This window comes from Mytilus trossulus, chromosome 3 (assembly GCF_036588685.1).
Source record: "Mytilus trossulus isolate FHL-02 chromosome 3, PNRI_Mtr1.1.1.hap1, whole genome shotgun sequence".
NCBI lineage: Eukaryota > Metazoa > Mollusca > Bivalvia > Mytilida > Mytilidae > Mytilus > Mytilus trossulus.
Window position 1 is genome coordinate 26341821 of NC_086375.1, and position 18682 is coordinate 26360502.

The 18682-nt window shown below is 31.4% G+C and overlaps 1 protein-coding gene across 1 annotated transcript; it reads right to left on the reverse strand.

Annotated features, from left to right (window-relative positions):
• Nucleotides 1-6878: 6878 nt before the first annotated feature.
• On the reverse strand, nt 6879-18242 carry LOC134710579 (uncharacterized). Its single transcript, XM_063570954.1, has 3 exons — nt 18078-18242; nt 10017-10374; nt 6879-7903 (listed from the first exon to the last, which is right to left on the reverse strand). The coding sequence occupies exons 1-3, from the start codon at nt 18240-18242 to the stop codon at nt 6879-6881; spliced, it is 1548 nt and encodes a 515-aa protein (XP_063427024.1).
• Between the last annotated feature and the right edge of the window lie 440 nt (nt 18243-18682).

Sequence of the window (18682 nt, forward strand, 5' to 3'; positions counted from 1 at the left end):
TGCAGCTGATTGATTGACATAAATTACCAGAAAATTGGACAGTTATGATATTTCATTAATTTTTTTTTCTTTCTTTGTTTTTTAAAATTCACACGCAAACTATTACGTAATTCTAGTATACATATTTATGACAGTGTGGCCGGAAAAGTGTTTCGTTAAATGAATTTCAATGAAAATCACATTCAAAATTGGAACATTTAAGACAACTGTACTCTTTTCATGATGAATATATTAACCCAATTTAGTATTATGGGATAATCGTTTGTAATCAAATATCAAATGTACCAGGATTACAATGAAATACATCAGACACGCGTTTCGTTTACATAAGACTCATCAGTGACGCTTAGATCAAAATAGTTATAAAGCAAACAAGTACAAAGTTGAAGAGCATTGAGGACCCAAAATTCCAAAAAAATGTGCCAAATACGGCTAAGTCAATCTATGCCATCTATGCCTTGGATAAGAAATTCCTTAGTTAGCCGCTCCATCATTTTCGATTCCAGTTATGCAGCCGTAAAGTGAAATGTACAGAACTTGATTTGGGGCGGGGAGTGATATTAAACATTGGTCGTTTCCCCAAACAAACTCCAGGAGTGGAGCTCGCGTAACCCTTGATTCACGGCCTGTGTATGCATCAACCAGTCTATTAAGGAAAAAAACAAAAACAAATTAACTTAGTTAAAAGAAGTGTACCCGGTTTCGTCAGTGCCAATGAGACAAATCTCCAGCCAAGTCACAATTTATAAAAGTAAACCATTATTGGTGAATGTACGGTTTTCAACACGAAGCATAGGCTCACATTGAATAGCAAGCTATAAAGGGCCCCTAAAATTACTAGTCAGGTAAACCATTCAAACGGGAAAAACAACTGCCTAATCTATATAAAAAAAATTGAGAAACGAAAAACACTTAGGAACCACATAAACAAACGACAACTACTGAGCATTAGATAACTGACAGGTGCAAACAATTGTAGCAGGATTAAACGTTTTAATTGTAACAAACCTTATCCATTGAAACGGTAGTATAACATCACAACAAAGACACACAATAACATATCAATTGGAATGACTTAACTCATTAAAAAAACGAAGTGACACAAATAAACACACACAGAGCGAATATATTTGATCTGTGATACAATTAAAATACAGAGTAAATAAAAATAAGGGATGAAATATTAAAGTAAAAATATGAAACTACTATGAACGTATTCTTTCCTTCTTTTTCATTCCAACTATAAATGAAAGCTGAAAGCACAACAACAGCTGTCATCAAAATTACTGTAAAAATAATTGACTAAAACCAGAAATGACACAACACTATCGTCGAACATATTTAGATTAAGTAAGTGTAAAGATTGTGAATTGTACGAAGTGAAAATCTACAGTTGCGACATGAAATGAAAGACCCCAACATTCATACATCAATTCTATAGAGCCGTGGTGGAGTCGTTAGTGCATCGGACTACTAACACAAAGGGGGTTCGATTCCCGTTCGGGATGAAATTTTCAGGAACTCAATTTTTGGCTCTTTCTTGATACCATTTGCGAGTATCGTCTTAAGGAAACGATGATAGTCAGTCGGAAGGGGACGATAAATGGCTGATCCGTGTTAAGAGAGAGCCATACCTCTTGCGCGTTAAATACAGCCTTGTAGATTTCATAAAAGAGTAGGATAATGCCGCTACAAGGCAGCACTCGCACCCGCAAAGTGGAAAGGGATTAATCATGTTAATATAAGTTGCAAAACTTGTTTCCCAATCCACTATAAATAAATATTTTAAAACTAAATCAATTCTTATTAATCTTTACATCAATACAAAACTAGAACTATCGACAAAATTAGTTTTACTGGAAATTTCACGTTTAAGGTGCTATCTCATCTCCCTAACACCGGTGTAAGGGTGTTGCATCACCCTCCCATATACCAGTTTAAGGTTTGTTCACCTCAATGATCATAATTGAGAAAAACTTCGACAAAAAAACTAAACGAATGCACAATTTTGAGAGCAGAACTTTATAATATGGAACCAAACATCAATAGAAAGTGAAATACGAAAAGACATTATTGACACATTTGGTACTAGTATTATCTGATTAATATTGATGACAGCTGTACCTTTTCCTTAATGGGAAATTGATTATTGTGTTTTTTTAAATATGATAAAAGCTTTGGCCTTCCAACCAAATTTTGAAAAGAGCATTCCTGCTTATGGACTTTTCGTCTTTGATGATATCACCCCCTAGTAGTTAAAATTCCGACAGTGACATTATATGTTGTTGGTGCGGTCATTTTATGTTAGAAGGGGTACAGTTACTTTCCATGAATTTACTTCACCTTCAGGGCCAAAGCCGAAAGTTGTTGAAAATTTTTTGAATTCGAATAAAAGAAGTCTAGACAATAATAACACAAAAATACGAAAAAAATGTGTAAGAACCTCAAAACTTCCATACTGTGAATTAAGTGAAGATTGAAAGAATTTGTAAATATCCCAAGTGTGAATTAGATTCTGGGAAAATGGGTATACCTTTTCCTTTCATAATTTTTTTAACTCATTCGAATGTTATAATGCCAATATTCAGCACAAACATTCGGATTTTGTTTTTCATTGCGCTTTGAATCTTCTTAATTTGAGTGCTACATATTAGTGTTATTTAAACAAAACGTGCAAAGTTCATATCAAATATTTAAACCTGGTATTCTTTATGAAATTTAACATTCAATAGGCCAATTATATCACTGGGAAACGTTTATTCGCAACTGTATCACCAGCCCAGTAGTCAGCACTCGTGGTTTGAAATGAAATATCATTCGTCCTGTCAGTTACTGTTCGTAAACTGTTAAAACCATTCTAAACAATACGCCTTTTATACCCATAGCCATAAATAACCATAGTCAGACATCATATTGGAATCTTTACCTTTCAGTGTAACTCTACTTAGTGATATTTTTGGCCTTCGAACAATGATGAGTCTTATGTAGACGTATAAACGCACGCGTGGTTTACCAAATTATACGTTTGGTATCTTAAATGAAGTTTATCAAATAGAAATATGTTCTTAAGGTCATACGAGCACCATTTTACCTAAATACACGTATGTAGAGAAATGTATAACAAAAATAACAAACTTCAAGGTAAATTAAAAAAGGGGGAAGCATAAAAGAGGATCGAAATATACAAGAAGGAGAGTCAAACTCATAGATAGATAATAATCTGACAACGCCATGGCTAAAAATAAAACGACAAACAGACAAATAACAGTTCAGAAGACACAACATAGAAAACTAAAGACTTAACAACACGAACCCCACCAAAAACTTGGGTTGATCTCAGGTGCTCCAAAAGGGTAAGCAGATCCTGCTCCACATGTGGAGCAGACGGATAAAAGAGATAAAAGACGGGTTAAAGAGATAAAAGACGGATAAAAGAGCTAAACATCAGCAACCACCACAACGAGTGCAAAAAGCTGTCATAGTTCTGATTTTCCGCAAACAATGTGTCGTTTACCTGTTATTAAGGATACCAAATCTCCCATTTGAATGTCAGTTGTCAGAAGTTATGTTACATTGAGTTTAATCTGCAGCTTTATGTTCAGTCTATGAAAAATTGTACTTTTGAGCATACTTGCTATTATTCATCAAGTTGGTTTTAGTTGTTAAGCCATTTACTTAAAAAAACATATTTTACAGTTTTTCAGCTGATACAACCACAAACTGATTTTCGAATATTTCATTAAGATCTGAAGTTCGCTTCTTTTTGTTACTTGATTGGGTTGTAGAAGCATTGACAGAAGCACATCCTTATGAAACGCGGAAAGTTTCTGCATTCAGTTACTTTCGAAAGCTTCAGACGATTATCAGCAAGAATCGTACAAGGAACCTTTCAAGATAAAAGGACCTTTTAGAGCCTTTCAGAAACCATACATAAACATACAGAGATAATTTATGGTAGGCTATCAGGTACCTCAAACGGACTACAATTGTTCTGGTTTGTCTGACCGAAGGACACAGGTCAACATCAATACTGTTTCTTTCTTCGAAAGTTATAAGCTAATGGAATTATAAAAAGCAATGTGTATTTGAAAAGACGTAGACAGTCTGCTGATCATAATTCCATTTAAATATAAATGAAATGACATTCTTAGCATTTTATTAAACAAATACTCTCATAAATTATATCTTTAATAGGTTTCAGGGTAACACATATCAATATTGCAATGTCAGAGAGGATTATTTATGGCTAAAAGTGAAATTGTAGTGTTTAATGACATGACCGTGCCACTGTCGAAAATTTATTCTGTTATGAAACTAATGAATGACACAATTATAAAAAAATTTGCTGTTTAAGAAATTAAGGATGAAAATTATGTTCATACATACAATAAATATTAGATATCAAATTCTTATATTTCATTTTTAAGATTTTTTTTTATCAATTGTTCGCCAAGAAAAAAATGTGTCAACATTTTCATATCATCAAATATTGTAAGGGGTATGTACAAAAAGTATATGGGTTTCAATTTCTTTATTCTACTATATAACTGAAAGTAATGAATAACTTACGAGGGTAACCAGCCCAGTAGTCCGAACTTCGGTGGTGACCTGACTATCAATTATATGGTCATTTTTATAAATTTCCTGTTACAAAACTTAGGATTTTCTTATCCCAGGAATAGATTACCTTAGCCGTAATAGGCACAACTTTCTGGTATTTTTGGTCCTCAATGCACTTCAACTTTGTACTTGTTTGGCTCTATAATTATTTTGATCTGAACGTCACTGATGAGTCTTATGTAGACGAAACGCGCGTCTGGCGTATTAAGTTTTAATCCTGGTACCTTTGACTATTAAAGTATTAATAAGTTTCTCAATCGACACTCATTGTCAAATCTAAACATACTAAGTACTACACGATATGAAGCAGAACTAACTTTATCTTTGGTATCCTTTGTTTCAAGTTAAATTTAATAGTTGCAATTTAAAATATAATCACAAAATTTTAATGTGAGTGAACATTATCCATATACCTGGGCATGAAGTCAAAATAAGTACTTACATTTCATCCTTCTCGAGCAGCTCCAGATCATATAGTAATGCGAGAATGTGAAATGATTGCAATTGAGACATCTATTCACCAAAGACTAGCTATATATGACAAAGATATGACCAACTACAGGTAATCGGGCGACATTCGGATAATCGTACCATCAGTTCAGCAGTCGATATTTCGGTAATAGACAGAATAACGTACATTTTGATAGAATTTCATTTAACAAATTTTGACAATTTTACGGAGATTTATCTTTTTAAAATGTGTTTGTCTATTTTTTATGACAATCTGGCTATATAGCTCTCAAAGTTTTTATGTAAACAACAAAAGCCACACGTTTTGCACTTATTTTCTATAAAAATACAAAAAAGACGAGAATAGGACTACAACAAACTCTTAATTTGTACCTGAACGAAATAAGCAACTGTAAGTTCACACATTCTAATGTCTTCGGTATATGATGATGGACAACTAAGAAAGATGGAATAAAAGGGAAAAACACGTTGCACCTTTTAAATTGTTATCTTAAGAAGAATTTACCATTTCATCAAAACTTACGATGTTCATATATCCAAGTTTAAAACAAGTACTAGAAATTTATTTCAGAAGCCCGATTTCATCAACAAATAAAAGTTAACTTAACTTTAATTTTTTTTCCAAAAGGTCAATTTGAAGAAGAAAAGAAACGATCACCTCAAAAATTTTTCAACCCTCCTCCATGAGAATGGAAATGGGGAATATGTCAAAGAGCAAAAGTAAAGAAAAAAATCTGTATCCGGAGGCGGGCTTCCACAGGCACATAAACAAAAATGTGTACTAGATCAGTAAAAATGGACGTCATATAGTTAACATTCAAGTTCTGTCATAGATCAAATATACCGTTTATGGTCAGCACGTGACGGTATTGCCAGTTTTGACACGTTCCTGGTTATGACCATCTTCGCTAGCCAAGGGTTACGATCCACTCCCGCTCTTTTCACATCTGGAGAGAGCGGGAGTGGATATCGTAATACTTGGCTGGCGAAGATGGGCTATGACAGATGCTAATAGGATTTTTAATATGGTAAATCATGCATAAAAGGGGGATTAACATGTCTACTCTTTTGGTCATACTCCATTTGAAATTGCCCATGGATCAGATCCTTTTTATATTATGACTAACTTATCATGGGTATTCCACCGTTTCTACATACAAAAATGACTGTACCAAGTCAGAAATACTAGTATGACAGTTTTTAACTATTCGATTGATTTGTTCGAGCTTTTGCTTTTGCCATTTGATGAAGGACTTTCCTTTTTGAATTTTCCTCGGGATTCAGTTTTTTTGTGATTTTACCTTTTAAGGGATACTTATTTCGAAGGTTTTACCTACCATAAACAACACAAAGGATGTAAATAGTGGAACAGCCAACTGATTACCCTTTAGAAACACTTAGCCTCCTCAAATATTTTATTAGGGTTCGTTTTGTTCAGTCTTAGCTTCTTTTGGCTAGGGTATTGAAAGAATTTTATTTATTCATAATTTTGTTTCTGTTCCCTTAGTGATTTCTGTCTCCCTTTGACATTTTATGCAGTTCTATAACTTTAATTACAAAAAAAAATAAATGAAATGAATATAACATCGAGTTAAATTCAAGAATTTAACAATCTACATAGATGTATTATTAAAAATCTAACAAATTTTTGCAGTACCTTGTTAATCTAAAATTAAATAATTGATGACACATATATGAAAAATAATAATAATTGAAATGTTATTCAACGTATAATACTGTTATAGGTATCATATATCTGTTATAAAATGGAACATAAGTTTTAGGTACTATTTTCTACAGTCTTTCACACTACATACATTTGGAGGGCACGATTTTTTGGAGCATATTTGAGAACACCATTCGTCCATTCCATAAATATCTTCAAATGCACCAACGGCGTGACATTTTGTTTTAGGGACTACAACAACATCATCACATCCACATTCACACATAAACTTGACACAGTGATTAGACCTGCAGTTGTTTAGACACCATTGGTCAATGCCTCGCGTATGAGAATATCGACCTTTTGCTTTGCACCGGAAATTTGGCGAAGATGAGTAACATTCTCCCTTTTTTGTAGATGAACGTTGACGAGGTTGTGAAAATAAAGGATACGTTATCGAATCACTTTTACCCGGAAAATAGTAAATATCTGGCTGTGAAGGGACAAATCTAGTTAAAAGAAGATTTCCAGGCTTTGGTTTGATCAAAATTTTTGGCGTCGTTTTGGCCGCGATTTTTTCCCAGAAAGTTAACTCTTTTGAACTTATCGATACTGTATTGTAAGTTGTCGAGGGTGACGATTCTTCAATTTTTTTCTCCCAAAATGATTTTTTCTTTTCTACATTCTTTTTACTTGGAGTAATTCTAAGGGGATATGTCATGTTAGCTTGGAATTTGATGTGTGGACTTCCCGTCTGCCATAAAGGTTTAATCCAATTCACATGTACATGTTTCTCCTTGACATTAGATACATCATCATTCGAAACTTTCTTTGCAATGTCTTTGGTTTGTTGCAATTTGTCATTATAAGAAGGTTGTGGCTTAGAGCTCTCACCTTTGCGGATTTCATAAGCATTGGGACTATTGTAAACCGGCAAATTCTGCCGAAAGCGTTCTATATTAGAATCGGTGAGATTTCTATCAGATATTAAAAATAATGGTTTATGTATATTAGTTTCCGTGGAAATGAAAGCTCTATCACTGAATAAGGTATCCGACTGTATTTCAATATCAGCACAGTTATAAAATGTTTCCTGTCTACCACAACCCATACACTGACATTCGTTGATCCCTCCCATTCTATATCCTACAAAGTATATAAAGAATTATTAATGTGTTAGTTGTGATAATAATAATTATATATCAATTATGGAATTCCTTTGATTGTTTTCTTAAATGCTCTTGCCTTGTGGTCATAAAACTTTCGAGTCATTTTTTGTACTTGTACTCGAAAATCAACCTATCAATATGTCGAATTCATGTTTCGAGCATGATCTTTGTGCTCCAAGCAGTTAGCAAAGTTTTATGACTTCAACCCCTGGAACAAGTCATGGCAGTTGCTATCACAGATACCGTCTATATGTATGTTGTGTTTGTTAGCAACTCGGTGTTGTTTGTTGTTCTTTTTTTCCTTTTATAATTAATGTGTTGGTTTTTGACCAGGATTTGTTTCAGTTAAATCGATTCTTGATTATTGAACAGCGGTCTACTACTATTACCTCTATTTAAACATGTCAAAATATTGGATACATGGAACTACAAACAGAGATGCTTTAAAGTTTACGCCATACGCGCATTTCGTCTAACAGAAAATCAATAGGGACGTTCGAATTTTTTTTAAAAGGCCAAATAACGTACTGTGTTGAGGAACACAATATATATCTAGCCATGCTGTATGAAAAAAGTAATATCATAAAAGTACTGAACTCCGAGGAAAATTCAAAACGGAAAGCCATTAATCAAATGGCGAAATCAAATGAAAAAAACACACCAAACAAATGGACAACAACTGTCATATTCCTGACTTGCTACAGGCATTGAAAAGCACTATATTGGGAACTGCAAATCCTAATCTTTCGATGTTTTTCAATATATAGCAATACACCATGGTATTGAAAAACACTGTGCTCTCTATATTTTGTTCAGAAATCGTTGTCAATGTAATAGAATTTTATGTGACTGTCATACAGGTGAGAGGTTAAGCTACCTATAAAACTATGTTTAATCCACCATTTTCTACATAAGAAAGTGCCTGAACCAAGTCAAGAATATGTTGGTTGTTATCCATTCGTTTAATGTGTTTGAGCGTTTGATTTTGGAAGTTTTTTTTTGTTTTTGACTTTTTTATATGATATAATTGAAAAGGGAATCAAATTAGATACAATTCATTTTGTAAGGAATTTCTAAGGAATTATATACAACGATTATCACAAGAACAAGTTCATATATTTTTTTCCATTTCAGGAGTTCATTCACTAATTCATTAAAAAGTTAAAAGAGATAATGTAGTAGTTCTGGTCGATTTTCTTTTAAAACAAATATCACGAGTCTTATGCAAATTAAAAATCGTACTAGTTTAAAGATTTGAACAACAGTACTAGAAAGATTAATAGACCAAAATAATTAAAATTATTGGCGCAGAGAAACAAATATTTCGACTCAACAGTTAACCTTCATCACTTCAAAGATTTGCTGCACCATTAAATGAGCTACTACTAGAGAAATTAAGATTTGTATGAAAAGTAATTTGCTAATTGATTTAATTATTAAATAGAAAACATATTAATTACAAAAGGATACCAGTTTATTAATTCAAGTGCATGTCGTTGCATTTATAAAAATAAAATTTTCATCTAGTTACAGTCACGTCTTGGTTGCTGATTCATGAGACGTAATTTAATTTATGCAAATTATAAGTAAAAAATGTGAACGCCATTTTTTGTTAGTACGATCTACACAACTATTGTCACATTAAACGTTCCAAACCATATGTATAATTATGTAAATCAAACAAATACAAACCGCAAAATAGACAAAACCTTGTATCAGTCTGTGAATAAATTTAAGTAATGTGTAGAATGAATTTTTGGTGTGAACTTTTCATTTTTTTTGTAACCTTCTATACGAAAAGTATGTTGAAACTCTTTATCCCCCCCATTGAAGTACGGGCTAATCATGGTAAGAGATATAGCCTTAAACAAAACAGTAAAAACACGATAGATACAAGGCTAATATTTGTTTTCGCCATGTAAGTGTTTCGACAACATAAGACTAACCAATGAATAAGAAAAATGAAACGAAGTGCTGACTACACTACTAAGATGTAGATGCAATCGGGGAATAAATGTCCACGATCAGAGACATCGGCCTGTTAAATTTGTTACGCTAGAAGGTTATTATTCTGAAAACCTTTTTTATACCTGTGCTAAACTTCCACTGAATAACACAATTCGTACAGGAAATGTCTGCTGGTAGACGTACGTGTAAATCATAAATTCCACCTTGACTCCCAACATAGTAGCGAGTACTCCAGGACTCTTCAATCCAAAGCATGTTTCGCTCGAAGCAATCGTGGGTTAAAGTTTCTTTTGAACCATTTCTAGGACAAAGACGAAATTCGAAAAAACCAAGGAGATTACTTTTCACCTCAACCGTGACATTTACATAGGCTCCTTGTTTATATGACCTGACAGTCCTGTACTCTGCGCCATTCACTATGAGGCCATCAAAAGGTTGACCACACACGCCACACATTCCACCATTCTGCTCCCATTGTACCTTTAATAAAGTTTGATTTATAAGTATGTTTTAACAAATAGGGAAATACATATGTCATACATTTGTATGTAAATAATGTTATATAGTCTAGTCTAACGTAAAATAATAAATGTCAACATGATAATAGGATAATAATGATTAAATAATAATGATTAAATAATAATAGTGATAACGATGATATGACAATAATGACCTATCACGATTATTCTTATTCTTATTTTTGATATTCTTTCTACCATGATAAGTGATTAGTATTATGTTTATTATAATTATTGTTATCATATAATTAGACTAAATAACATATGACTTTTACTGTACGATAATAGCATAAAATTAACGTAAATTTCATTTTTTTCGAATTGGTGCTTTGCGGGCTGATATAAAAAGTTATCACATGCCTTTCCGTAACGGTATCGCATGGCATTTCAGTGATACTCGGCAGATTCCGAAAAATACACCTAAATGCTACGTTTTCAGTGAAAAACATTAGGAAGTAGAATACAAAACAATTATTTGGATACTAAAAAGTATGATTGTGTAAAATAATACAAAATATCATAACATGTAATTTTTCATATCACATGTATTATCAGCCCTCGGTCAATATCAGCCCTCGAGCCATGCGGTTCTTGGGCTGATACTGAACCTAAGGCTGATAATACGTGCGATATGAAAAATGCCATGTAATAATCTGATACTATCATTATTATTGTTATTTATTCAAATGAAATGATAGTGATTAATCATATAATAGAAATTAAAAAAGCCTTTTCCGTGGTAAGCTGATAAAAAAAATAATCTTTAGATATTTCTTCAATTATAACAGGAGAATAGAGCTTTCTTATGAGATAAATATGATTAGAATAGTTATCAAAGGTACCAGTTTTATAAATAAGTACGCCAGACGCGCGTTAATGTCCATTGTTTTCGCTTAATCGATTTATGACTATTGAACAGCGGTACTTAATTGGTTATCAAAGGTACCAGGATTATATTTTAATACGCATACGACAGACGCGCGTTTGCTACGGTACACTACTGTTGCATTTATTTAGCTCTTTCTCCCCGGAATTCTTAAAATCTTTATGAATAGGTTTGAAATTAAGCCAGTAGCATGCTTTTTTTTGTGTACTGTAAGTTTTAGCAACAAAATGGACTTTTATGTTTTTAGTTTTTGGTGGGGTTCGTGTTGCTAATTCTTTGGTTTTCTATGTTGTGTCGTGTGTGCTGTTGTTTTTCTGTTGGTCTTTCTTCATTTTTGGCCATGACGTTGTCGGTTTGTTATGGATTGATGGGTTTGACTGTCCTTCTGGTGTCTTTCGTCTATCTTTTATGAATGTTTATTAGAACAGATAAAAAAAGAAGTGGTAAGAATAAAGGAGAATTGTCTTAAAACAAGTAAGTACCTAATATGGTGTAATGTATTGTCAATAGATACAAATAACAAATTCTAAACTATGTTAAATTGGACTTGTTTTCGTCAATTTTTTTAAAATTGCCTTCAACAGCAATGTGCTGCACCGAATAGTTTTTATGTTTCATGGGTTTATATACAATTTATGAACATTTTAAGACTATTATTCAGACTTAACATTAAAATACTCAAAACATTTAAACACCCTTACGATGTTGACCATGTGAGTGAAACAAATACTGGAGCACTGGCAAAACAAAACTATTTAAGATCTGACATAGACACAAAATTCTTCAAATAACAAAAAAGCTTGTTACATTATGACATATGACAACCACTGACAAGGGAAAGAACTAGGGATATGCATATGTTTATATGACTGGTTTAAGAAAGTTAATAAAAGACTAAATGATGAAATAAGACTTACAATCATTCAAATAATAATCAAAGAAATCAAACTGCTCATATGAAACCATGCCGTTTTCACATTCTAATAAACTCATTATAGATACCAGGATTAAAATTTCATATTTATGCCAGACGCGCGTTTTGTCTACAAAAAACTCATCAGTGCCGATGGATGTGTTTGATAGAATATGTCGTACAAAACGTCATAAACAGTACATGAAGATACAATCTTGAACAATGTACATAACTAACAAAAGCAAAAGTTTAATGCAAAGAATAAATCAGAACTTCAATTATTTGCTTTTAACTCTTGATTAACGGATTATCCCACAAAAACATCAGAAGCATTGATAAAAACAAAAATAATGATTATAATCTATTAAAATAAGTTCACCTTGTGGACAAGAAAGATTACAAGTATAAAACATAAACATTTATAATAATTGCAGAAAGCTGGGTATGTAATAAGACACTTATATAGTTTCATTCTTACATGCAAAACCAGATTTTTCAAATAAATCTATATTTTGGTTTTTAATTAAGTAAACATTCATCATGGATACCAGGATTTAAATGTGTACGTCATACGCATAAAAAACCTCATCAATGACATTTTAATCACTGTTGTAAAGTACTTTAGGTAATGAAAATATATTGTTCATTAAAATCATATGTCACTACAAAGAAAAATGCATTTAAAAGACAATAACCACAACAAAAAAAGTCGTATCTACGACAAAAAAAGCTTCAAGCTAGACACGTCAACATCCATAAACAAACAACAAACAATGCCGATTTTTCCTATACTTAATGCTGAACAAAAAGTACAGTGTTAAGTTGAATGTTCGATCTAAGTTATCAAAAACGTAAAGAACATTGAAACCACAGTTTTAGTTTATTTTTGGCTCGACAAAAGAAGGCATCAATTGTTTTACTAACACCAGCTTAAAATAATGGCGGCAAAATTTAAGAATCAATGTCAGTATGACAATTATAAATGATATGTTAACAATAATGAAATCGTGTGTTTGTTCCTACTGTTTGTTTATTAAAAATCCCATGATTCATTGTGAAATGCATGTTCTTCTTCCATGATTCAAAACGTATTAAATAACAGACTCCGCTCAAGATAGACAGCAATGATTTAATTAGTGTCAGTTTCAAAATGAACGACTTGTCATCTGTGTCCATGATTACAAAAAAAAACCTTAAACTATGCAACCTGACATACGCACTTTAGTCAAGAGAAAGAAGGAAGATTTACTGTTATGTATTTTGTTCAGAGTAGCGTCTTTGTGCGCCCTGATATATGTCTGATACCTTCATATATTAATAATATTATTAATTATAATGATATTATTATAAAAGTGATGATAATAATACTTATAATGGTTATAGGTTATTTATTTAAAGAAGGTAAACCAATTAGAATTTGGTTAATTTTCATTTATGCCCTGAAACAAATATATGCATAGCAAGTATACAACATGAATGATAGATAAAATCATTCATTTATTTTTATAGCTACAATAATCAAACAATTATTATTCTTGCCAACAAATGTTATTATCATAATATTTTATGATTGAATATTTCCATTAAAATTATTGTAGTATTGTTGTTGTTGTTTTTTATATATTATTCTACATTATGACTTTTTCATTAAAATGGTTAACCTTTTCATACCTTGATTTCATTATATTATTGATATTTCTTATGAAATTAGTATTTGGTCAAGGTTAAACTGCATCGTTATTACAGACTGAACTTGAACTGTAATGCCTAACATCATTAATAAAAATTAATGATGATTACTTAGTTGTACTTGTATCACAATACATGTATAACGATTCATTGTTGATATAAAACGCATGCAACATTGAAATTATTTATTGTGCAACTTATCGATATTTGTTCATGAAAACTTGAAAATTTTAATATAAATATCATCAAAATGAGTTGATAAATAGGATATCTTTGTCGAACCGCATCAAATATTTTGATTTGAAGACTATAAGGGACATACAAGGTTACCACATTAACGTAAAAGATTCATATTTCTTTTTCTTCTGAAAACAATCAAAAAATTAATATTCCATATTATTTGTAATTCATCATTTAAATGCAATACCTGGCTGATTTTAAAATATTTCATTTCCAGCTTAACTAAATTTTCTTAGTATAACTATTTCAAACATAAAAACGAGTAAACTTAAACATGGCTTACATTTATTAAAACCAATCTCTTAAAAAATTGCTATCGAAAACAGTTTTCACTCTCTGTATTTTTTTTTTTCATTCAACAACAATATATCACATGCTTTAAACAGATTTCTTCACTGGTACAGCTATTTCAGTAAAGATCCCTATATGTTAGTACCTTAACACAAGCGTATCTTCAGGACGTAAATATTTTTACAATTTTAATGATTTCAGTATTTCTAGCAATCTTTGACATGATATTATTTTTTAATGTTTTGCTTTGTTTTCTTGTATTATTTAGTATATTGTCTATTTGACGTTTTTTATGCACCATTTATTATTTCATTAAATAACAAATGGAGGGCAGGGTTTAGATCTTAAAAAAACAAGTTTAATTTGTATTCTTTTCGTAAGGAGAAGTTGGTGTTGGTTCCATGTCTTTCCCACTTTGTATAGTGTTCCTACTGATAAAACAAAATATTATAGATATTTTTTTAAGTCAATTCTAAAAATAATAAAGGCAAGATCTACATACATCTATATAACTTACAATCCACAATTCTAATCATTCTAGCAATTGGAGCCATGGGTGAGGGTGTCACCAGCCCAGTAGTGAGCACTTCGTTGTTGACATGAATATCAATAATGTGGTAATTTTTATAAATTTCCTGTTTACAAAACTTTGATTTTTTCGAAAAACTAAGGATTTTCTTATCCCAGGCATAGATTACCGTAGCCGTATTTGGCACAACTTTTTGGAATTTTGGATCGTCAATGCTCTTCAACTTTGTATTTGTTTGAGTTATAACTATTTTGATATGAGCGTCACTGATGAGTATTATGTAGACGAAACGCGCGTCTGGCGTACTAAATTATAATCCTAGTACCATTTGATAACTATTGTAGCATACATATACCATTTAGGATGTTTTATCATGATAAAATCATTTTTTACTTAACTTTTTTATTTCATATTGGTATATTCATAAACTAACTATTTACAAAATTTAATTTACTCGACTTAGTAAAGATTATCTTCCACAAGAATATATTACAGTCGCTTTATTTGGTAAATCTATTCGATTTGCTTGCCCTTCTTTATGGTCTATAACTACATATCTTATTTAGCCTTTTGACTTTTTTGACTCGAGCGTGGTATTTTTGATTATGTTTTCATTAATACTAAATTTACTTAAGTGTCTCTGATGACAGTTTCGGATACCTTTTCTGTATAACTTTGTACGCAACATAAAAAATCATACTAAACTAAACTAGGTTCTGATTTTATCTCTTTAAATTTTCATCTTTTAGTAATTGTGCAAGAAATTCATGTCTCCCTTATTTATTCACGTATATCTTTAATATTGTTTTAAAGTACGAATCTTCGATAGTTCAGTTATTTACCTGTCTGATTTGCATTTATGTACTGTAATTAACTTATATTGGTAACCACATTATCAGGTGTCCTACGTGGGTTTTTTGTGCTTCCGTAATGCAAAATGGCATATTTAATTTGATTGCGGATAAGAATTTTTATTTTCAAATATAATGATTTAAAATTAACATGTATAATCTGACAAAATGCTTTGAATCTAATTATGGTTTATGTCGAATTTTTGTTTAGAGTAAACTACTTAAATTATGTCCAAGGTAATATAGAAAGTATAAGCTTTAATCTAATTTGACCCAATTTTTTAACAGATTTTACAGTGACATTTGTTTTTATAGCAGGGTTACATGTCCACACAACTGGTCTCTGTCGAGATTTAGTAGTTCATGCGGATTTTTTTTCTTCTCTAGGTTTGCACATTCAAATTTACTTAAAATTCAGTAAATTTTCGTTGCCTTTTTATTCAGTCATTTTCATTCATGACCAATAACGTCCTAGAACAATGTACAATGTATAAGCAGCATGTTGAGTGTACTTTATTACTGCTCTTTTGAGGATTTTGTTTTATCTGGGGTATCACCCTTTGAATTACATTTGTTCAGTACCATGTCTGTATATAATCGAGTAATGAAAAATGCTACAACTTTAAATTCACGAGGATCATAAAAATTAAGTACTTTATCACCAGGGTCTTCAATTGTTACATTTGAATATGATTAGTTGTCGTGTATTATTAACATTTGAAGAAATCGGATTTCCTTGTCTTTCACCCATCTGAATTGCGAAAAAAAATGTTCATGTGTTAAAGTGTATGTAATTTTCTTTTTTAAAGAGTGTACAACAAATGGAAGTTTTCCACGACCTTGACTGGCTCTACAGCCCTTGCACGGTCGGTTAATAAGAGTGAATATGCAATTTTAATCGTAATATTTAAGTTGAAAGTGTTCATGTGTAATGGACAAACTATATACATGTATGGGTCGAATGTATCACCACTAAATTGCAAGGTACCTGTTTGGTCTTTGTTGCCCCAAAAAATACCAAACAAATATAATGCTTTCGACAATGGTAGGTCACTATTGACCAAATATTATCAAACAAATGTTATTCTTTCGATAATTTGTCCCTTGTTCTCCATTTAATTGATTCAAAACATTATTTTACTTTGGGTGATTTAGAGCTAGACCAGCGTTAATATAGTATCAGTATTTGGGTGTAAACAAAACATCAAAGCATGTTTGCAGTCTTTGCACAAATGTAGCTTACTAGTATATCGTGCTGTTGTCAAAAAATGTAATATGTATTATATGTCATTAGTTTTGTTTTAGCTAAATGTTGTGAAAAACTACCACATTTCACAAGTATTATATAAGGAAAAGGCATTATTTTGTTAATAGAAAGAAAACTAAATGACATAATCTTGAAATAATTTTTGAAAAACAAAACAGAATTACATTTTTCCCTTGTTATATAGCACATCTTTATTTAATCATTCCTTTATGAAATTATACTCCCTGATTCCCAAAGTTAAAATAATTTCATATGAATTATACAAAATTCAGTGATGATAAAAACATTGATCAAATAACGAAATCTATCAAGCGATTTTTGATAAGCATATGGTCCATACCGCTGCTAGTAAACTTTTGGTCACCTAGTGTATCATAAGTTCGGTAGTCAGAACTTTGGTACTGACAAAATTTAAAACATATACCTATTTAAATCTCTATTCCTTAGATGAAGAAATCATACAAAAAATCTAAGATTTTTGCACCTTCAGGAAAGGTTGACGATTGATAAATTTGGCTATTCTGTATAATATTTAACTGTTTCCATATTATTTGGATTCGAAAACCTGACAAAAGTTGTAGACTTAAAGTCCTCAACATGTTTTAAACCAAAATATTTTAAAAGCTGTTAGTTTGTATCCATTTTCATCTCTTTGCAACTGTACTTTAAAATCTATGTCTTAAATTCCGTATGCGTTTTAATTCTTAAAATTGCATCTACATGACTAATGTTTACTTTAATGAAGTTATGTGTTTGATGTGGCACCTCAACTCATTAAACCTACTTACAAATTCGTACATTCTGTTTTATTATATAATGTTTACTACTGATATAAAGCAACTTGTCAATGGCATCTGGTTTATTTAATTGTAAAATAATTTTATATAACGGCCATGAATTCATACGATCTATATTATTTCATATTTAAAGAAATATAACACTAAGTTACATTCTCTTGACAACATCTGACATATTCTTATGTAAAATAGCTTGTCTTACCTCGTATCCCCCGCAGTTGAGCATATCGTCCTTTGTGTTAACAGGTACTGTCTTGTCATATCTCCATAAACTGGACCGATGCGGTGGTTCAATCATCATTGCTCTATTGTCAACGCGTCGAATTAATAAGATAATTAATACTATATTCCATAATTTCAAAGGCATTTCTATCACTATAGTAGTCATTCAACTGCCGTAGTTTTATCCATCTTTATACAAAGAAATTAATTAGATCTGCACATATTCCTTGAGAATGAAAAGTGAATGCTTATACATAAAACATTCAATGATTGATAACATATATTAGCTGATTTATATCAGACAAGTTTACATTTGACACGATATAACGATATAAATTTAATTGATATCTGCATAATAATTTGAAATATAAATTTTTAAGCCGATATGTTATATTATTGCCAAACCTGTATGGATGTTGTAATTAATGTCGACAACTCATCTCCGTGATGAAACAAGATGTCATTCGACAGAAAGTCAATTTGCATCTTAATTTATTCTTTTCGAATTAAAAATGCACCGCAAGACAGGTTACAAATTACATAACTTATTTGATTCAATATAGGTAAAAAAAATAGCTATAGGTT

Excerpts from the sequence above, each read along its gene's own strand:
- LOC134710579 (XM_063570954.1), bottom strand. The coding sequence starts at position 18,242 with ATGCCTTTGAAATTATGGAATATAGTATTAATTATCTTATTAATTCGA. Across the intron at positions 10,375-18,077 it reads TCAACTGCGGGGGATACGAG|GTACAATGGGAGCAGAATGG; the intron begins GTAAGACAAGCT and ends ACTTTATTAAAG. Across the intron at positions 7,904-10,016 it reads TCAGTGGAAGTTTAGCACAG|GATATAGAATGGGAGGGATC; the intron begins GTATAAAAAAGG and ends TATACTTTGTAG.